Here is a 22,382-nt window from a genome sequence, read left to right as displayed (position 1 = left end):
GACTCCTCCCAGTCTCCAGCTCTTTGTTCACATCGCAGAATCACAGAAGACAGCAAACGTCCAGCACACACATTCCACACACTCAAAATAGCAGCTCTGAAGATCAATGTTGGCATCGGCCTAGGATACCAGCTGCTCAGGAGCCTGAGGCAGGGGGATCGAAAGCTCAAGGATTTCCAGGGCAGCAGAGTGAGTTCAAGGCAGCCCAGGCAACTAAATGTTAATGAGACCCTGCCTGTAAGAAGAGAAGAGAAAAGGAAAATGAAGGTTTGGTAGAGTAGCATTCATGAAGTGCTTCCCATGTTCACTCTCTATCACTCAAAACAAAACAAACAAAAACGGTTTAAAAAAAAAAGCAGCAACCGCAACAACAACAACGAACCATTACAAACAGTAACAGCAATAACCAAAGAAATCCCCCAGAACTACTGAGAAAGAACTCAACAGTCTGGGGTACTGTATTTTTTTAAAGGGCACTTGAAGTTGGCATGTCCCCATTCATCCTTTAAAACTTTAAATAACGCTGCCTTCAAAAAAAAAAAATTTAACCCTCAAAATCGTTAGAAACAAGCCTCCCCCACCCTTTTCTTTCCTCTTGGCTCCAACCATGACTAACCTTCCAGACAGGGTATGGGCTAGTTCACCAAAGAGGTGGATGGGCGGGTGGAGGTTGCAGGGCTTGGAGAATGGTTTGCATACCAATGGTGTAATTACATGGATGGGGGAGCTTGACAGGATCAGCAACTTTTAAGTATAGTATTTTAGTTTTTCAGTTTATTCAAATACACTACTCAAAATGTAATCCTTACTGACAAAATTGACAGGTGCTACTATATACACATACAGATAAGAAAAATTAAAGTCAGAGAAAGTAACTGACTTGTCTGGGGACAAAGGGCAAGTACAAGGCAGATGGTGGCTCACATTCAGGTTTCCTGGCTTAACGTTTTAGCCCTCTGTCCCATACAATGTCCACTATCGTCATGATGGACGGGGAAAAGCCAACCATCAAGAATGGAACCTAGAAGGCCAGCAAGATGGCTTAGCAGGTAAAGGAGCTAGCTCTCTGCCAAGCCTGATCCCAGGATCCACATGGTGGAAGAGACTCAATGCTCCCTCTTTAGTTGTCCGCTGACCTCCACACTTGGGCATCATGAACACACACATATACACACACACACACACACACACACACACACAGTCAGTCAGTCAGTCAGTCAGTCAGTCAGTCAGTCAGTCAATAAGATGTAAAAACCACGAAGAATGACACTTTGAGTTAGACAGTCTTAGCACCAGGGTCCTGCCCTATCTGTAAAATGGGAAGACATCAGGAAAAAAAAGAGTCAAGAGACAGGAGAAATGAAAACTTGGAACTCCTTCCACGGTCAAGCTGCAAAGTCCGATATTCTGAAATACAGTCTATACAATTTACCTGTAGTTAATGAGCACCTACAAATGGGGCAGTATTCGGATTAATTTTAGCAAATCTTTCCAGGGATTTGCTTACTGGGGAGGGACCCCAACTTTCATGTCACATGTCTGTCTAGCCCCTGTGTAGCACTTTCCCAAGTGCCTTCTCTGAAGACCTAATTGTAGTTGCTTTGGGGTAGTTCCAAACAGTGGCACAAAGTGTCACCCTGAACATTAGGAAATACCACTCTGGATACTAATGTCAGCTTCCTTTGTTCATTTGTGGAGATGGGTTCTTGCAGAGTTTTGCTGGGGCCGCCATGGTTAAGTGCCACCTATGGTGGCTTGAACAAGAGAAATTTGTTGTCTGATGGTTCTGGAAGGTAAATGTTCAATTTCAAGCTTCAGGCAGAGTTGGTTCCCTCCTGAGGATTGTAGGTCTTCTGCTCGGTTCGGAGTTTGGTGGCAGTCTTGATGTTCCACAGGGTGTTAGCTCAGCATGGTCATACTAACACCTTCTGCCTATTTCCCTATTTACATCCCTCTTTCCTGAGGCTATCACTCATGCTGGATGAAAACTCACTCTTACGGCCTCACTTTAATTTGACTCTTCTGTAAAGACCCTCTAAATAAGATGTGTGTTCTTCAAGCGCTGGTCGGGGCTTTGAAGCAAGACTTTGGGAAAAGAAGAACACAGTCCAACTGTAACAGCCAATCCCGTTCATCCTGTAAGCTACTGCTGTGTCAGGCATGACATTATCTGCCCTTTGAGCCCAGGGGGCTGGTCCAAGTTCTTTGTGCCTATGAATGTATTTAAGCCTCTGTGGAATGTTAAGAGGCAGATATTAGTTTCTCTCCTTTACAAATGGAGCACTGAGAAATTAAATACTTTGCTCAAAACCACGCAGGTGGTATTTGTAAGAGCTAGGGACAAACCAGTCAGGCACCTCAGAGCCTGTGCCTTTAAGAGTCAAGCTTTCCTGTCTCTTACAGTGGGACAATGCCTTCTTTCCTGGGACCTCACACTTGGCTCTACTCAAAGGGCCTAGTGTCTTGCAAGGAAAGGAGAAGCCAACTGTGGCCAAGAAGACGTGAAGGGATTCTGGGGAAAGTGAGGCCTGATTTTAGTCATACCAGCAAGAGTTCATGCCTCTGGGTGAGGATGCTTACAGAAACACCAGACTGGAACAGATATAGCCCAAGGTCAGGGCACCATGGCTAAAGTGGGAGGATATGGGGTGGGTACCAAGACCACCAGCCTTGTTGGGGGCGGGGCTGGCTTGCATGGGCTCCACCTCCCAGCATGGAGAACAGCTGGCAAGCAGAATGGCGTGGCCAGCAGTGCCCACTTTGGAACTTTTCTCTCAGGAGAAATGATGGCAAATGATTTGTAGAAGGGGGATTTGACTCTTCCCTTGGAAGAAATGGTGGGATAAGGGCAGGGCTTGCTATGAGGAATGAACTGGCAAGGACACAGGTAATTTCCTTTCTCACCAGCAAGGACCAAACAAGACAGTCCAGGAGGATGCTGCTTCCAGCCTCCCAGCCAAGACAGACGCGAGCTGTCTAGTCTTTTATGTGGTGACTTACAGGGTGTCTTCTTTTCCCTCAGAATGCAAGTGAGAATTTTCTTTTAAAAAGATGGGGTCTTACCCCATAACCCAGTCTAGCCTGGAACTCACAGCAGTCCTCCTGCCTCAGCCTTCTGGGTTCTGGGATTGCAGGCGTGTACCGCCACACTCTGCTCTGATGGAAACCTCTTAATCGCAGCTGTTTCTACTCTCCACAGACAGACTCACCAGCAGGACACTGTCACTGCAGGTGGATCCCTAGGGACCGATCCTTGTGGCCTGCAGATGCAACGCACGAAGAAACAGCTGGCGCCTTCATTATTTAGGTGCTCCCTAAGGACCTTTTCCTTAAACATCAGATTAGGTAAAAAGCCCAAACGTTCCTCTTGAATCATTGCTAAATGGTGTCTCATAGGCATTCAGACCTAGATTCCAACCAAATTATAGTCAAATGTGATCTTGGTAATGTCTTACTGCCTCAGGACTATCTCAGGGTATGCAGCTCAACCTTGAGTTTTAAAGGAAAAGCTCCTCTATCCTCCCAGTGGCTCCTTCAGTTCTCAGAATAAAATAGATAGCACCAAGGGCCTTTCAGCTCCTCTCCTTTCTAAATCTTAGGATTCCATTCTGGCAACTTACTTTCATTTAAAAAATTTCTACTCAGTAACACTTTGCCTCAAGAGTGTCCCCTGTGGGAGTGACCACATTCTGGATCTCTGATTCTTTGTCTACTGCTCTCCACCTCCTGTCCACTCTTCTTCTCCTACATCACTACCCACTCCTCTACACTCAGCTCAGACAGCATCTCCCCAAATGAGTTCCCACGCTGGGCTAGGCACCCAGCCGCACCGCTGCCATTGAGGCTGGGCCTCCTCCTCCTCTACATCTTCTGAAAAGATGAGCAACTAGCCGGCATGTAAGACAGGTCCCTCTCAGATGCTCATGTCGGGCCTGGCATGTGGAAATGCTTGCTCAATGTCCATGAGCTAATGTAAGCCGGGCCTAGTGTGATCTTCCAACCCAACATGAACAAGAACACTTTCTGGGCACCCAAGGTACAGGCACTGGATGGGTAGTTACAAAACTGCCGCCCGCTTTCTGCCTTCGGGGCTCAGATTTCCTTGTAAAATGGGAGTTGTTAAACAGGTTGGACTTTGAGAAATTTCCCAACTCCAGCACTAGCTCAGATCACTCGGCTGCCGCTGGGCAGAGGCAAACTTAAATGCGGTTTGATTCTTAATGTGGCCCAAGCTCATCCATCAAACATTCAAGCTCCATTTGGTGACACCGTGGCCGGTAAGCCCTAACTAAAAAAATGCTGCAATTCTCTCTTGACAAGACTGGCCCCAACCGAAACCACACCTGACTGAGGACACAGGTGGGCTACCACTTAACTCTGAGTTTCACAAAGAGTTTACCAACCCCTCAGTATGAGGGTCTAAAAGTACCCCCATGAGTGTCTGTGTAGAAGATGCATGTGTATGTCTGTGTGGATACGTACATATATTCATACGCATGTGGAGAGCAGCAGACAACCTCAGGTGTGGCTCCTGAGGAGCCACCCACCTTGGGTTTTGAGGCGGGCGCTCACTGAACCTGGAGCTCACTGATTGTGCCAGACCGCTGTCCATCAAGCCCCAGGGATCCTGCAGTCTCTGTCTCTCCTGTTAGGGGATTATAAATGTATCCCACGTAACACCTGACATTCTTGACATGGGTACTGCGGACTGAACTTGGATCCTCATGCTGGGATGACAAGTGTTTTACAATTGAGCCAGATCAAACCAGATCTCATAGACTTCTTCTGAACCATATATCTATAAGAAAGACTAGTTGTTTCTTCTTTTGTTTTTGTCTTTTTTGTTTGTTTGTTTTTGCTGTTGTTTGTTTAGGACAGGGTCTCAGCGTTGTGACCTTGAATGGTCTGGAACCGTGTGTAGATGTGGCTGGTCTTGAGTTCTGAGATATGTACGCTCTGTCTTCAGAGCGCTGGGATTAAAGGTGTGTGGCACCTTTAATTTTAGATCAGCCCTAACTTGTTTTTTGTTTTTTTTTTTTGGTTTTATTTTGTTTTGTTTTAGACAGAATCTCACTAAGTAGCACAGGCTGGGCTTGAATTTACAGTCCTCCTGCCTCAGTTTTCCAAATGCCAGGATCAGAGGTATGTACCACCATGCCCAGATAAACATAATTTTTCTTTCAATAACTGAAATGAACAAAAGGTATCCATTTGTTCTAATACCTGCTAATTCAGGACCAGACAGCTGAAAACTGAGTGGCCTAAAACAAACACAATCCCCACCTTCCTCTGTATCTCCCAGTTGTATAGGAAGGGAATACTGACATGGCCCAGCCCGGTTGATAAAAGTCATTCTGTGGCGTCTGCCTCATGCTGGTATGGTCTGTGGGGCTCTGAGAGTAACCTTGGGGGAAGGCTGGCAAGCTAGGCTCAGCCAGAGCTGTCGGGTCAGGGTCTACATGAAGTTACCTTCAGCTGCACAGAGGCTGCAGACCCAGCTGGGGGCTACAAGAATTAGTTCTCAGAACAAGGTGGGAACAGCATGGCCTCTTAGGAGTCTGTGAAGTCCCACAGTGCCAAGTGTGGAAGCCCACAGTGTCTGAGGCAGCCTGCAATTTTGTCCAGCTACAGCACAGGTAGCATGGTTTCCCCTCTGGAGAGGAATGTTGGAGAATGTGAGGACAGCTTTAACCCCATGCAATCGTTGACAACGCTCGTTGTCAGCACTGTTCTGATGTAGACCTTGTCTGATAATTTCCTCACCTCGGCCTCTCCCCTTGAACTCTGAAGCTGAGTATTCCTCTGTATAATCAGCCCTTCAATCATGCCATGTCGAAAACTGACGCCTGGTGTCTTTCTAAACCGCTCAGTACTACGTCAGCTTGGAAAATTCCGGCTCCATCCTTCTGAAAGCTCAGTCTTCATGCCTTTGGGTCCTCAGCATCCTCTCCCTTCCTCCCTCACTCCCTCCTCTAATCGGTGTACCATGCTGATCCTACCTTTAATATACAGATGCACCTTGACTTATCACAGGATATTGGCATGATAGTCCCATGCTAAGCTGAGAATATCAGAAATATCATAAGCTAAACATGTAGTTGATACATCCAGTCTACCGAATCTCAATGCTTAGCAACAGAGAGCACATAGAATATTCACCTATACAGTACCACACATGGCTAGGCCAGGAAGAACTCAAACTTCACAGCTCAAAGTAGTTCTTACCAGATGTGTGTCTCTTTTGTGCATTGTAAAGCCAAAACATCATTACTTTCCTCATCCGCAGTCAGGGACCCAGAATCTGACACTTGTATAACCATCATCCCTGCTAAGTCTGGCCTGAGCCACTTCTCCTCCTGCTTAGATCCCTGTACCTTCCCTCTACTGGGCCACGCAGCTACCTTCTTACCCTTCAGACCCTTTAATTTCCAAACTCCAGCCACATGACTCTTAGGAAATGCAAGCCAGACGGTGCTGCCCAGCTACCTGCAATCCGTGGGGAATGCTGGTTTATACTGAGGGTTCCACGCTTCCATGATGTGAACATTTGCCCCCTACTTCCTCTGTTCCATTTAGTCTGCATTTGGCTGCTGCTCACCCAAGCAGTTTTTGTCTTAGCATCGGCTAGTAGCTCTTGGTAGACTCACTCCCTGGAGAACATGCACATGACCAACCGTCTAATTTCCTTAAATTCCTGTTCAGTTTCCTCCTTGCAGTGACTTGGGACACTGTGCCACTCAGAATGGCAGTCTCTCCTGCTGCCTCACGACCTTAGACCCTTCTCTGCTTTGAGCGTCTACATTGTACAGCTGTCATTTAACCCTTACATCCCGTCTCTTTCTCCTTTCTTATTAGCATATAAACTTTATGAATGTGTTTTGTATAGCTATGCAGCCTAGTCTGACCTTACACTTTGGATCCTGCCTCAACCTTCCAGGTGCTGTACCATCATGCCTGGCTAAAGCAGATAGTTTTGACTGTTTGGTTCCTTGCTGTATCCATGCACCCAAGACAGAATTTGCCCATATAAGGGAAGCACTCCAAATGTACATATTATATAAGGAATGTTTTGTTGCTTTCAAGGCGAGGAACTGTCCATATTTCTTTTTGTTTGTTTTGTTTTTGGAGATAGTGTTTCTCTGTGTATACATGGCTATCCGTGGCTCTCTAGACCAGGCTGGCATCAAAGTCACAGAGATCCACCTGCCTCTGCCTCCAGAGGGCTACAATTAAAGGCGTGTGCCACCACCACTTGGTTCCCATATTTCTTCCCCTAGTCTTTCTGATCAGAGGAGAATGTGTTCTCACTTCTCTTGTCCTATAAAATGTTACTAGGTAACAAATATGCCCTTTTGTACTTTTTTTCTCTAAACTGCCAAACATCCTATCTGTTCCGCTGGAGTAACTAACCCTTGCTAGTGCTGCCTGGTTTAGAGCGGGCACCCAGTTGCCGTGATTAAAGAACCAGAGACTAGATCCCAGCCCTGCTTCTGGCTGGTGCTATCACAACTGTGTAGTTGTAATATTCTGTCCTTCAGATTCCTCACCTAAAAAAAAAAAAAAACAGGGCCAATGGCCTTCCGGCCCCATCAGATTGACTGTCAGCAGAAATGGTCGACAGAACAGACCCTGGCTAGGCAGGGAGGGCAGAATGTCAGCAGCTTTCCCTTTTCCTGAATCTACGTGGATCAGTTCATCTTGGCAAGTTGCCATCACGGAGGAGGAGGGTCCCAAAATTTGAAGAATAGGGTCCTGCACAGTGACATAGGCTAGTAGGTCAAGCATTTGAGAGGCGGAGCCAACCTAGGCTGTAAAGTAAGACTTTTTCTAAAATAAAAACAAACAACCCTTTCCACCCCTCCCTGCCAAAAGAGTAAGTGTCTAAACATCCCTGCGTGACAGATGGGACAGTCGAGGGAATTTGCAAGGAGACAGAACTGGCATCCTTGATTCATTCTTTTCTAAAACCCCATTGACTGGGCAGAGTGAGAAGCCAGAGACACAGGTGTCCCTTTTAAAACCCAGGAGCTGTCCCTGATCAGCCATAGAGGAAAGGATACCCCATCCTGATTGTAAACCAAACATCTGTGTGAGAAGTATTACACTTTCAGGAATAAATGATTTGCTTCCAAGTATTTAATCTATACATGGTACAGCATGGGCACTCGTGAAAAGACAGCTACCAGCAGAACAGCGGAGCAAGAACTCGAGAAGAAAACAGAAAGACGGGATTAGCCAGGCAAAATCTCTGCATATGCCAACAGCATTCACTCAGCCAGTCCAAACTTTTTTGTCGCGTTTGTCAAAACCAAAACCAAAACCCAGGAGGGTCTCCCTGTGTGACTCAGACTGGCTTTAGCCTCTCCAGGCTCTTGTCTGTTTCTAGGGTACTACCACTACAAGCCTGGGCTCTATTTCTTCAGGTACCTCGGGTCTCACAAAGCATCCACTCTGGTACAGTTCTGTTTTAGGAGCTCTCTAGGGCTCAAGATCACAAGGACTTTTGTCCCTGGCCACAGAGTTAATAGGGAGCAGCGATGTGAAGTCACAATCCACTGGGCACATTGCAAGGCCACCTTTTCCCAGAGTCATGCTCTGTCCTTGGACCTAGACACCAGCCTGCCGCAGCAAAGGTGGGAGAGAGTGGGAAAGTCAACACCAAAGTGAGAAGCACTTGAACCGGGTCTCAGAGCCGCTAAATGCCTGGGTCCTGGGTTAAAGAGAGCTTTGGAGAAACAGGACACAGGCTGACCGAGCATATCAAGTATGACATGTTCCTAGCTGGAGACCTGACGAACTTGGTCAGGTCCAGGAGCCAGGACATACTTTTCCTGGCTTTTTTCCCCCCAGCGATCCCGCCTTTGGAAGGAACTAAAGTTCGCAAGGTGGCACGCAGACGGCCCATACCCAAGCGGGTGTCTTACCTCTTCCATTGTAGTCCTCCCAGGCAGCGTCTGGTGAACAATCTCAGCTTCCCAGAGCTGGATCCTGGCGCCAACAGTGCTCTGCCTCCGCCAGCCAGCTTGCAGTCACTTCCCCTCTTCTGGGACACGTTGGAGCCCGGGCTCTTCACCAGCTCCACCTGGGCTGTGGCTCCACCCTCTCTCGGGGCTGGGCGCGGGCGGCTCTCCATCCTCCCAGCTGGACCTGCCGGAGTGGGGGAAGGAGGCAGAAAGTGGGCAGACACTCTGTTAATTGCCCCCCAGGCTTCCTGCCATCACTCCTCTGCAAGGGTTTCACTTTGTGTCTGGCTCCGGTCCTCTCCCACCACATCCCACCCGGGGGAGTTGCTGAGAGTTAAACGCATCTGGTCCCTGAAGTTAGAATGTGAGGCTCGGGACACTGGTCTCCACTAGTGACACACTCGCCCAACTCCGCCCCCGTTGATGGGAGCTTAATGCCACATAAACTGCTCAGGGTCGGAGAAAAGAAAGCCTAAAGTGTGGTGGGGCAGGCAGGTGCGTTTAATGGCGGTGAGAAAGGAAGCTAAAATAACTCTACCTGTTTTAAGACTCGTGCGATGGGTATTTGAATGCATGGCTCCCTTAAAGTCTTACAGGTAGCCCCGGAAGTGCCGCTGTGTTCATTTTAGCAGGGCAGGAACAGGGGCTCAGAAAAATGGCTGTAACTAGTCCCTAGTGATGCTGGTGGAAACTGAAGCAAAGAGGCTCTTGCTGACTCGGAGAGGGCGTTGTGTTCTGATTTATTTGCTTAGAGCTGGTCCTGGTGGGAAAGCCAAACTTCAGTTCCTGGATTTGGGGGGCAGGGAGGTCACACAGCCGTCATGGGGATTGGAGGTGGCAGGGTGGACAACTTGTGCCCTGAATTATATGCAACCTGCCTGGTTTTCATACTTTTTATGGACTGAAAATCTGTTTATGTGTTCGTTTATTGTTTGATGCAGGGTCTCACACTCAAACTGGCTTCAAACTGGCTATATGACTTGAAATGGCCTCCAGCCTATTTTTATTACTTCTTCTACTACTACTATTGTTATTATTGGGTTGTTGTTGTTGTTTTGAGTCAGGGTCTGTCTACACAGCCCTGGATGTCCTGGAACTCACTTTGTAGATCAGGCTGGTCTCGAACTCACAGAGATCCACCTACTTCTGCCTCCTTAGGACTAGGACTAAAGGCAGGCTACCACGCCCAGCTTCCAAGTTCTTAAAAATAAGATTCCCCTATGCTAACAGGGGCGACAGAGGAGGGTAGGTGAGGAGGGCGGGTAAGGAAGCCACCTGTTTTCTTATAACAGGTGACAGACTGCAGGACTTTCGTTTTTCTCAGCACTGTGCACAGTCATTTTTGCTCCCATTCCTCAAGACCGTAGGTCTTCAGTTACCTTCACTCAGCACTCTAGTCCCCTCTATCCGGGTACATAAATCCTGCAGACAGTCCGCCCCAGGGACCTTTGGGCCTCCCTCTTCTCCATGCTCCCAAAACGAGGGCTCCCCCTAGTGGCCTCAGGACAGTCCACAATGGCAGAGGGGTAAGCAGGGTCTCCCAACAGCCCATTAGATCTAGAGGGGCTTTGAGGTTTGCTTTGGTAAACCCTAGTGTATACTAGGCACTGTTCATTGGTAGCTGTCGGAGGGTGGGGGCTATTTTGCCAGTAGGCGTAAGGATTAGGCTTGGCCTCCTCCATCCCTTGCGCCCCTTTCTAGTTTCTCCTGCCTTCCCCTATGCTCACTCCTAACCGTAGTTAGCATATAGAAGCTAGGACCTGTGAATGAGCAAGGAGGTGATATTTTCCCTTCTAAGCCTGGGTTGCCAATATGATGGTTTCTAGTTCTATCCCTTTTCCTATGAATTTCATAACTTAGTTTTGCTTTACAACTGGATAGAATTACACCATGTGTACGTGTCCCCATTCATTATGAGTTCATCTGTCGATGGCCATCTAGGCTGGTTTTTTGTTTTAAGAGGCAGAGAGGGAATACGTAGTTGGGTGAATAGGGAAGGCAGGATCTGGGAGGAGTGGGGGAGGGGAAAGGATATATCGGTAGCTATCCAGGCCGAGGACTATTTGGCCAGTAGGCATAAGAATTAAGTTGGGCTCTTTCTCCATCTCTTGGACCCCTTTTTTTTTTTTAAAAAGATTTATTTATTATATATACAGTGTTCTGCCTGCATGACAGAAGAGAACACCAGATCTCATTACAGATGGTTGTGAACCATCATGTGGTTGCTAGGAATTGAACTCAGGACCTCTGGAAGAGCAATCAATGCTCTTAACTTCTGAGCCATCTCTCCACCCACCTTGGACCATTTCTAGTCTGGTTTAAATAAACTAAAATGTATACTTTAAAAGATTTTTTTATTAAAAACACATAAACATTTTTATTTGTGAGTATTTTACATCCGTGTATTTATGTGCAGTACATGTATGCAGTACCAGCTGAGCAAGGTATTTCTAGGACTGGAGTTACAGACCATTGTGAGCCACCACTATGGTGCTGGGAACCAAACCCAGGTCCTTTGCAGAAGTAAGTGCTTTTAGCCATCAAGTCATCTCTCTAGCTCCCCTCATTTTCTTCGGGGTGATACATATTCTAACTGCAGCGACGTCAACAGAGCACGGGCGAGATGCTAGGAAAAGGGGAAAGTGTAGTGGCAGCGGGGTACCATGAAAAAGGGGTCAGGGAAGTGGAGTGGAGCAGGGTGACGTCTAAACTAAATGTGTATGGACACTTTTCTTGGCGTTGCTTCAACTCTGCATTTACCTGTCGCTTACATGACATTAGATATTCTAAATAATAAAAACATCGCAAAGTAAACAGACAAAAATAGAATTACACTTGGAACCGTATCTCATTCTGTTAACTACCATACTATGATGCAGATGCTACACCCGGTTTGCCTACTCACACTTGGCCTTGGGAGGGTCCACAAGTCCCTCTGAGGTGCTCCTTGTCTTTAAAATGAAGGCTGAGCAGGTAAGTGTCAGGACTAATGACTATTTGAAACCCTGGTGTGGTGTTTAACACTTGGCAAGAACCTGTGTGGCATTGCTGTCTTCCTGTTCCCTTTCCCCTTAAAGCACTGCATCAGCTTGGTGCGCCAGTGAGATGGGACTGTTTCATCCCCACGCCCACCTGCAGTGATCTCAAACTGCTCATGAGCCTCCTTCCTGTGAGCGGGCAGATCCTTGCACCCCCTTTGATGGAAAGGGAAATTGCACATGCTGACACGGGAGGAGGGTGAAGGTAGCAAGGACAGGCGTTAGGAGGACTCGGGAATGTAAAATTTGAGTTTTGGCCTGAGTCAAACTAGTTTGGACTTTACCTGAGGAAGGAACACACCGTAGTCAAAGATGAGATCTGTCCAAGTACCTGGTATGTGGAAGAGCTGCTCTTGCTCCAGGCTGGCTCCAGTTAACCAGGGGCAAGGAAATAGCCTGCCGCTTGTCTCTGTCTATTGCTGCCAAGAGCAGGACGGTAGACCTTGCGGGCCTTTCCTTGCTTATCTGTATGATGAGCTCTGCAAACGGAAGCACAGAAACTCCCATTCAGGCAGCCTGGCTCCAGACCCCACCCTCGCAGCCAGTCTGTTTGCTTCTCTTTCAATTGTCAAGAAATGCCAAACCACAAACTCGTTTAGATTTGAGAGCTGGAAGGTTTAAAGTATTTCCTCTATCCCAGTTAGGTTCTGAAAGTGGGCTTATGAGATCTTACCAGATAGGCTGGGGTTTGTCTCAAAATCTAGATATTTCTTTTAAGCCCCTTGCTTTGGTTTGCTTTTTTTTGGGGGAGATAATATGCACCCCCATTAAGGTCACATACATTCGTTGGGCCACTGCCCTTCAAACTTACCAGTCATTACTATTTTTTTCTTTTCCTTTGTTTTGTTTTTCGAGACAGGGGTTCCCTGTAGCTTTGGAGCCTGTCCTGGAACTAGCTCTTGTAGACCAGGCTGGCCTCGAACTCACAGAGAGCTGCCTGCCTCTGCCTCATAAGTGTTAGGATTAAAGGCGTGCGCCACCACCTCCCGGCAATTACCATCTTCTTCAGAGAGCCTATGACTACCTACAGAAGACAAGATCAGGCTTGTTGACCTTCCAAAAGAAGGAAGGTTTGGGGAGGGTCATTAGACCCTCACCTAAGCTTCTAGCTATTCCCTCCCTACCTTCTACCTATAATTCTGCCCCAACTGTCTATGGTCTAAGGAAGTCTGGAAGAGGTGGGAAGTTCATTGAAGCAGGGGCTTTACCTTTGCAGTTTGGGGGAAGTCATCACTCATGCTGCAGTGGGACTTTCCGGTGGTGAAACTGTTTGGGGGCCACCCACAAGGCTTCAGACAACCTCTTTCTTATGTGACTGTGAACATGCTCAGCAAACTCATTGATTCCCCCAGATAGACTTGGACCCAATCATTACTTCGGTTCCTGCTTGTGGCCTATCTGGATTGAACAAACATTCATGTGTGAATTCCCAGGGAAAGGCACTGCAACAGGCAGTGAGCAGCAGTCATCTGTATTCCAGCACATTCTTGATTGTTCTAAACCTCCCAGCCTCCGCTATCACTTGAACTTCTCAGTGTGTTCCTATCACGTCACCGGTTTTCATTTCTTGGGGAATATATTACTTACACTTGGTGCCGCAAGTAATGGCTTCTCCACCATTCTCACATTTCCCAACATGAAAAAGGAATATTTTTGAAAATGGGGAAAGGGAAAAGACTGTGCATTCCCCAGTTCCCTGGGTAAACCTTGAGTGCTATCTGTCATGTGGCGACAAGGCTGGCGTGTGCAGATTGATTGTCGGAGTCAGGATGCTGCCGCTGGAGGAACCCGCTATTAATATTAACGCTATTATTGGTTACATTAATCATGTCTGAGGACTTTCAGTGGAACATGTAATTTGTTTATGTATAATTTATATCCCGAGTACTTTCCAAAGGGAGAAAAGGAAAGAGGAGAGGAAGTTAAATTTATTGGAAGTCTATTGTGTAACAAGTGACACAATGTCTACTTTATTCTTTCTCACGACAGTGTTTCAGTATTATTTTCATGCTCCCCGCTGAAGACAGGGAGGCTCAGGAAGATGATGGCAGATGCCCTGGTTGTGCAAACACACAGGTTTGGTTCTCCCTTTTCATTTTCTTTATCTCCTCCCTTGTGTCACACTGTCGTGTGTGTGTGTATGTGTGTGTGTGTGTGTAGGTCCATGTGGAGGCCAGAGGTTGACATCAGGTGTCTTTATCATTCTCTACATTATCTTTTTTTAAGATTTATTTATTATGTATATAAATGCTTTATTGTCACATATACCTTTATGTCAGAAAAAGGCATCAGATCCAACTAGACATGGTTGTGAACCACCATGTGGTTTCTGGGTATCGAACTCAGGACCTCTAGAAGAACAGTGCTCTTAACCACTGAGCCATCTCTCCAGCCCCTCTCCACCTTATTTTTGAGGTGGGGGCACACATTGAACTTGGAGCATAGGAACTGCTTAGACTGTCTGGCCAGCCAGACCCTGGGCATGCTCCTGTTTCTGCCTCTCAGAACCCGATTACAGATATGACTTGACCATTTGGCTTTTTACATGAGCATGAAGGATCCAAATTCAAGTCCTCATGCTCCCCCGAGCCAGCTCCTCCCAGACACCAGTTCTCCCTTTGTATTGCTTTCTCCTTCCCTCTGTAATGGCCTCAAAAGACTTGAGTGATAAGATATCAAATAAAATAAGATGGTTAAAAGTAAAGATTAGGGGTCTGTAGCGGACAGGCAGGTGGGCAGGTAGGAAGGGATGGGCAACCAATCAGAAACATGAATGGATTCCTTTATGGTGTATACTATTTATAGATTGTATAGAAGGATGAAATGCCTAGAACTGTCTTGGAGGTCTGTGGACTTTCAAAGATCTTGCTTTGCTTTTTTTTTTTTTTTTTTTTTTTGAGAACGTTGTATAATCCAGTATTTGGATTTGGTTTCTCTTTCATCTGGAAGGAAGACCATCTTTCCATTTTCTGCTTATGTTAGTCAACATCTTACTAACAAGTGCTTCAACAAGATGAATTTTTCCTTTAGTTTTGGGAAGTTCATACTGTGTACCATGAAATACGATCATATCTAGCCCCCCATTAAAATGATTCCTAATGACTTATTGATATACTCATAGATTGTCGCATCTCTCATTCCTGCGAGAAGTTTCTTCTTGCAGTAGATGGTAATTAGCAGAACATAACCGATCAAGAACAGAGAATAAGAAGAAACTATGGAAGTGCCCAGCCCTAAATGGGACATCTGTATCAGGGAACGTTGAGGAAGAAGAAGCAGAGAGACCATAAGCACCAGAGATGGTGAATGACTGTTTTCTGGACACAACAGGACCGTTGCGCATAGGAACTCACGGTGACCATTACAGGGTGCACAAGACATGTGTAAGCTCATGCCAGAAAAAAAATCCTGGCTTGCATGAGGACCACTAAGTCCCATTCATACACGAAGAGCTATTGGCATTTGGTTGCTATGGGGAAAAGAAGTCTGCTTTCTTTAAGGATGTGACCCCTGGTAAGCTGGCCACATTCCAGGGCAGGCCCTTTACCCAGGAGTATATCAGCAACACATACTGGACCTGTACTGGTTAGTTTTATGTCAACTTGACACAGGCCAGAGTCGTCTGAAAGAAGGAACTTAATTGAGAAAATGATCTGGCTATAGGGTGTTTTCATAATTAGTGATTACTGGGAGAGGTCTCAGCCCGTTTTGGGTGCTGCCAACCCTATGCTGGCACTCCTGGGTTCTATATGAAAGCAGACTGAAGCCAGATGGTGGTGGCGCACACCTTTAATCCCAGCACTCAGGAATCAGAAGTAGGAGGATCTCTGTGTGTTTAAGGCCAGCCTGGTCTATAAGAGCTAGTTCCAGGACAGGCTCCAAAACTACAGAGAAACCCTGTCATGAAAAACCAAAAATAAGTAAATGAAATAAAAAAGAAAGCAGACTGAGCAAGGCATGAGCAAGCCAGTAAGCAGCATCCCTCCATAGCCTCTGCATCAACTCCTGCCTCCAGGATTCTGCTCCATCTCAGTTTCTGTCCTGTTTGAGTTCCTGTCCTGTTTTCCTTCACTGATGAACTATGATTTGGAAGTGTAAGCCAAATAAAACCTTTCCTCTCCAAGTTGCTTTTGGCAATGGTGTTTCATTACCACAATAGTAACCCTAACTAAGAGAAGATTGAATGTTTTTTTTTTTTTCTGGAGGACATAGGTTGGGTGGGTTAGGGTGGTGGGGGTAGATCTTGCAGAAATTGTGAGAGGCACAATAAATATGATTAAAGAGATTAAAGTGCATTGTATGGGATTCACAAAGAATTAATAAAAATCTTTTTTTTTTATTTTTGAGAATTTCAAACTGTCTTAGTTAAGGTTGCTATTGTTGTGAAGAGATACCATGACCACAGCAACTTTTATAAAGGAAACATTTAATTGGGGCTAGCTCACAGTCATGTGGGAAGCATCGCAGTGCTCAGGCAGATATGGTGCTGGAGAAATAGCTAAGAGTTCTGTACTTGGATTGAGAGGCCATAGAAAGTGAGAGTGACAATGGGCCTGGCTTGAACATTTGAAATCTTAAAGCCCCCTGCCCTCCCCAGGTGACGCACTTCCTCTAACAAGGCTGCACCTCCTAATAGTGCCACTCCCTATGGGTCTGTGGGGCCATTTTCATATAAACCACAACACATACTATACCGCGCTGTTTCCCTCTCCAGCTCCTCTCGTGGTCCTCCTAGCATCTCCCTCCCTACTATAGGCCTCTTAAATTTTTATTTTGAAGAATGTTAAGCAAACATGACCAAGTTGAGTTGCTTTCCTTTTAATAATCTTTTTTTAAAAAAAGATTTATTTATTTGTACGTTATGTGTTTGAGTATTTTGTGTGCATGTATGAGCATGTGCCACTTGTCAGAAACAAGAAGAAGGTCATGGGTGCTCGAGAAACAGAGCTACAGATGGTGGGAACCGACATGTGGGTACTGGGAACCAAACCTAGGTCTTCTGCAAGAGCAGCGAGTGCCGTCAATTGCTACTATGCCACTCCAGCCCCTGCTTTCCTTTTAATGATCATTTAAGGAGACTTTGAGCAGCTGTCTCGCACTGGGTGTACCGCTTAGAGCTAGGGACGTAGTAGCCCTTTGGGTTCTTGAACAGAGACTGCCTTCCTCCACCAATGCCAGTTACATTACGTATGCACACTCAGATGAATTATTAAGATGTTTTCCGCTATGCTTGTCTTGCTGAGATCAAAGAAGGGTATTCCCCTGTGGCAAGGAGATGGGGAATTCTCGACTTCTAGGCAACTAGGAAATCATTACCGATATCAATCACTCCCATGTTCCATCACCCAGAAAAGTGGGTCCTTAGTTAGAAACCTCAAGCAGGGAACTCCCAGATCTCTTTGGGTCTCGTTTACTTGGATTGGGACTTCAAGGCATAGCCACATGACGGCAATGCATAAAGGTTAGGCGTTATTAGAATGTTGACATGGTGGTGCTTGCCACAGACTCTGGAGGTCAATTGATATCTCCATCCATTGTGCTGTGAAAACAAAATCCTCAGACCAACTGATCTATTAATAGAGTAACTTTAATGATCATAGCCATGGAGACGGGGAGCTCCGAAATCAAGGCACTAACAAGTGTCAGAGCCAAGCCTTTGCTCTCAAGAAGATGCTTTTAGCACAGCATGCTCTGCCTAGGATGAATGCCACTGCATCCTCACGGAAGACAAAGGGCCAAAAGGCCCAGCCACACTCCCTCCAGACCATTTATAAGGCCCTCTGAAAACCTGCACATAGGATATTAAGCTTCGGTGTGAATTTTGGGAAGAACGCAATCATTCACACGATAACAACTAGCATATTTCTTATGCATCATAGTTTTAAAAGCTGACTTCGTATCCACTAGAAAGTTCCATTGAAGTCTGTAAGGTAAAATCATTTTTCCCTCTGAGGACATGGTGGACATGGCTTTTACCAGCACCCACATGCATACCTCCCTCCCTTTGGTATGGCCCCTTGAATGCCATACTTATATTTGATGGGTAGAAGGTATGTGCAGGCATTGCCAGATAGCAGGAGCAAGACGGCCTCCAAACTGTGGCTTCAGAGAAGGGGTTAAGAAGACCCAAGTTAAAGAGCTATAAAATGTGTTTGGAAACAAAGGAGCAGTCTTAATTTCTTCTTCATGCATCGCCTGCAACCATGCTATAAAACCAATTAGGGTTAGATATTTTATTTTAGGGTTAGATATTTTATTTTAACTTCAACTCTGCCACAAACGCTTTTGGTCCAGGTTTGGGGTGGAGTGTTAAATCAAGGCAGACTCGTGTCCTTTGAGGTTGGCAGGGCTTGTGATACTGATTAGTGAGCCATTCCCAGGGCTGAGGAGTCTGCATGGGGGGGGTACTCAGATACAGCCAGCCTTTCTCACATATCAGAGCTATGTGCGCCATCCTATAAATATAAGTAAGGAGGGGAGACCAAATACTTTGTTCTTGCCGTATCTTACTTTTATCTCCTGGTCTTAGGCACACGAGAAGAATATGACTTGTGGGTACTAAACTGTCCACCTTCCTTTCTCTTTGCAGCAATCCTATAATACATCTTTGAAAGGTGGAAGTGTCACAAAATCAGGGGTGGGGACCATATCTTTGAGCAGCGCATCAGCTTCTCTGAGCCTCGAAGCAAAGCGGTGATGGAGAAACACCAGCCTGAACTATAAGTCACGTTTTGTTGGTGTAAGTTTCTAAGAATTTGGGGAAGTTTGTTGCTGTGGCATGGCCTCTCTTATCCTGACTGGTATAGTCATCTTATATTCATTATTGAATCACGGTGACTTTGAATTGAGCTGATAAGAAAAACAAAGGCGATGGGAAGAATTGGGACAGGAAATATGGAAAACTGCCCTGACATGGGTGGAGTTAGCCAACTCTGTGGGGCACAAACCGACTGAAGATCAGATTGTACTGCTAACTGACATGATCTGGGTTACTGGGAATAACGATGGTTATTACACGTATCATGTTAATACGGGTTAATACATGTATCATGCTATTCAGTTCCTCAACAGGCTTACTGTGTCAGTTTACTAATCTTATATAGATAGATAAGTTGGAGCACAAAGAAAGCTTTAGGTCACACAGCCCATATGATGTGAAGCCAGGTTTCCAACTCAGACCTGGTTGCTGAGGTAACATCAAATGCTCATAGCCATAGCATAGCTACTGACCCTGCAGAAGCTCACGGCCCCAGAACTGCTGTGATTTAAGGGCAAAATGGTGTCAAACACTTAGAGAATCACTGGCATCTAGAGATGGATTTCAGCATCCAGGGAGAGAGCCTGCTGTGCCCAGGAAAGGTACCAGGGCATCAGACAAGTGTTAAGACCCCTCAGAGAAGACTTGTGAGCCTCAAGACAGAAGAGATGCCCAGATGGAGGGACCAGGAACACACGATGGAGGCTGGAAACCAGGAAAGACAATAAGGCCCTCTAGTGACAAAAGACTGTAAATTTAGCGTGCACCATACTAGAGGAATGGTGACACCAGGTCTCCCTGCCAGTGGGATGCCCGCCCCCCACCGTCCCATCTACTTGGTTAATAAAAAAAAAAAATCTGGCCCTGTGGCCAAGATCTCTCTAGACCTGCCCAGGGTGTGGCTAAGAAAGGCACCAAGATAGAATAGGAGAGATCCTTGCCCTTGACAAGACAGAATAAGAGCTATATGATCTGTGCTCTGTGGATAACAGGGAAAAAGCATAGATAGTGTGGATTTGATTATTTTTTGTTTTTGCCAATCCCGATTCAACTGTTTAGCGGCTCTGACTTTGACTGAGAGATCTTATCTGTTCCTCAGCTTTCTGGTCTGTAAAATGGAGTCCAATTCTACTCCCATGTGACTGTTAACTGAAATTTTAGAAGGCACAGAAAGAACCATGCATAGCAGACGATGGCTAACAGGAACCTGGTATTTTCCCCTCCTCTCTCTTCAGAGAGGAGGCCATATAGCTCTCTCTAGAGAGACAAGACAGGCTTCACAGAGCCAACAAGGCTCGACTCTCAGTCCTAACATGACTGAGGATGGGGCAGTCTAGAGAAAGAAGAGCTTGAACAAAGACCTGAGTTTCAGGAGCGACTCTCCTGAACAGACCTTAAGAGGGCAAGGAGGATAGAAGGCACAGCATCTGTTTTAAGGAGCGTGGTCTGTCACCTGTCGCCCTGGCAGCAACATTCCTGTGATGTCCATATCCTCCGCTCACTAGCCGTGTTAGCAGCATGGTCATCAGCTCAGACCCCAGCTGCCAAGAGTCAGTGCAACAGCTTGTAGGGAGGTGGGGTGCAGCTAGGCCCCTGTGAGAGATCTCATTCTGAATGGAAAGACTGGAGGAGGAGACAGATTGGCTGGCCCCTAGTCAGATTGCAGGATGGAAGTCTTTTATCACCGAAATGAAGGGCTTCCCCGGGAAGGGAGAGATGGCTTCTGTCAATGAGATGTGTTTCCCACTGTCCCTGGAGCAGAGGATGCTACTTCAAGCCACAGAGGGACAGTTTGTGTGGACATCAGCCAGGTGGACCTGAATATGAAAGTCAGTGATTTATTCCAAGGCATTTTATCACTGTGGCATTTAATCACCTATATAAACATATGTTGAACCAAATTACATCATTGATGCTATAAACACCGAGGCAGGAAGTGCACTAAATCCCCAGGTTTCAGGTGAAAGAGCAGCAGGATTTGATTAGGGCCTGGTTCAGAGGTATGGCATGCGGGGGAGGACGAGGAAGTGGGCCGGGCCACAGAAGTGTGGCAGACTTTGAACTTGAAAGTTCCATGATGAACCTGGTCACCCAGCCTTGCAGAGGACCTCCCTGCTTTTGGCTCCTGCTTGCATCCTGTCCACGCCCACATCCACGTCCCTAGGCCCTCTTTCATTCAAATATTTACCTAATTTTCTTTGTGGGCTAGAGTAGGCCAAGACACACAGAAGGGAGCAAAACCACAGTGTCTTCACTCCAGGGAGCCAGAGTTAGGTTCTAGGCGAATCTTTACATAGATGTGCACATCCTTAAGTACTATGGAAGAGAATAATTGGGGACAGAAAATAGTCAAGAAGTCCAAGACATTCCTGATTTCCAGACCCATTCATTTTTTTCAACACATCTTTTTGAGTAGCTTCTCATGGTATTGAGTTAGGTAGGCACTGCTGTATGTATTGAGGACACAGTATTGTGTATCCAGCTGCCCATGAGAGTTCACATTTGGGTCCTCCACAGACAGTTCAAGCCCAACAAAGCCATAACCTAATCCAAGATCTGGCCCCTTGACCCTGCTCCAGGTACCACTAAATTTACCCACCTTTCTTGAAGATACTTTGGGCCTTCCTGATTCCTATTGCCTGTGCCCCATTTGGGCACAGATTGACAAAGACGCGTTCTCCATGCCCACCCCTGTGTTTGGTCCTTAGATCAGTCCTTGCCATCAAGGGACTTACAGTTTACTTTCACCTCAGAAGATGTCTAGGCCTCTAGAGAGCCAAGCTCGTCAGTGAATCTTCTCTTTAGGGAGATGTGTATTTAGACCTCAATGTCCCGGCAGCCTCTAGTTTCCCATGCCCCATCAAATAAGCCCCCTGGGGCTTTCCAGATTGATCTTTCCATAGGCGAAGCTGATAGTGCTGCTGTGCACTGAAAAGTCCATCTGACCCTGCATACAAGGGGCGAAGTCCAAAGTTTTCCCACGCACGAAAGGCTCTTCAGAATTGGACTCTGGAGCTGCTCCAGCCTTGGCTACAGAAGTCCCCACAGCTGATGCCTTCATTCTTGGGCTGACACGATTCATCATATCCCCAGAGATTTGCCTGACTTTCTTTTCTCCACCTAGAATGCCATTCCTGACTTGTGTGCCACCCACCTGTGCCTTTCCTGGTACCCTAAGATCTAGTGAAACGCTGTCTCTCCGTTGACCACTGCATGAGGCCTCTGCTCCCACAGGCCCCTCCACACCGTCTCATAATGCAGCTATCCCGTGGCACTGGGTCTGTTTGTAGCCTGGAGTCAGGCATCCACCCGTGCTAGTAGTACTCCTGAGGTCTTCAAAGGCTGCTTCCCAACCGTCCCTAATCGAGGCTATTGTGTATCACTTCATGACATCTGCCGCAGTCTTTCTTCTCTGGGAGAGTTCCTCTTCACAATGACCAGAGCCCACAGGGTTGTGGGATGAGCTTCGTTACTGCTGCTGCTGAGGGGCCATGGTGATCACACCCATGTTCTCGCACGAAGTACGACTTTTCACACATGAATTTGCTGTGTTCCTGGACAAGTGGGAGGCAGGCACTGACTCCCCCTATGGATGAGAAGGGGTGTGAAAGTCTCAGTGAGGGG

At 46.5% G+C, this 22,382-nt stretch overlaps 1 protein-coding gene across 1 annotated transcript in view; it reads right to left on the bottom strand.

The window, feature by feature from the left end:
- The window catches only part of Fyb2 (FYN binding protein 2), a 107,632-nt gene extending 96,987 nt beyond the window's left edge, over positions 1-10,645 (bottom strand). The window contains 4 exon segments of the mRNA XM_013348492.2: positions 8,925-9,007; positions 9,010-9,052; positions 9,054-9,147; positions 10,572-10,645. Of these exon segments, the coding sequence (XP_013203946.1) occupies positions 8,925-9,007; positions 9,010-9,052; positions 9,054-9,147; positions 10,572-10,645 (294 nt within the window).
- Between the last annotated feature and the right edge of the window lie 11,737 nt (positions 10,646-22,382).

The sequence above is a fragment of the Microtus ochrogaster genome, chromosome 10, assembly GCF_000317375.1.
Source record: "Microtus ochrogaster isolate Prairie Vole_2 chromosome 10, MicOch1.0, whole genome shotgun sequence".
Classification (NCBI taxonomy): domain Eukaryota; kingdom Metazoa; phylum Chordata; class Mammalia; order Rodentia; family Cricetidae; genus Microtus; species Microtus ochrogaster.
This window is presented reverse-complemented; position numbering and strand designations above follow the sequence as displayed.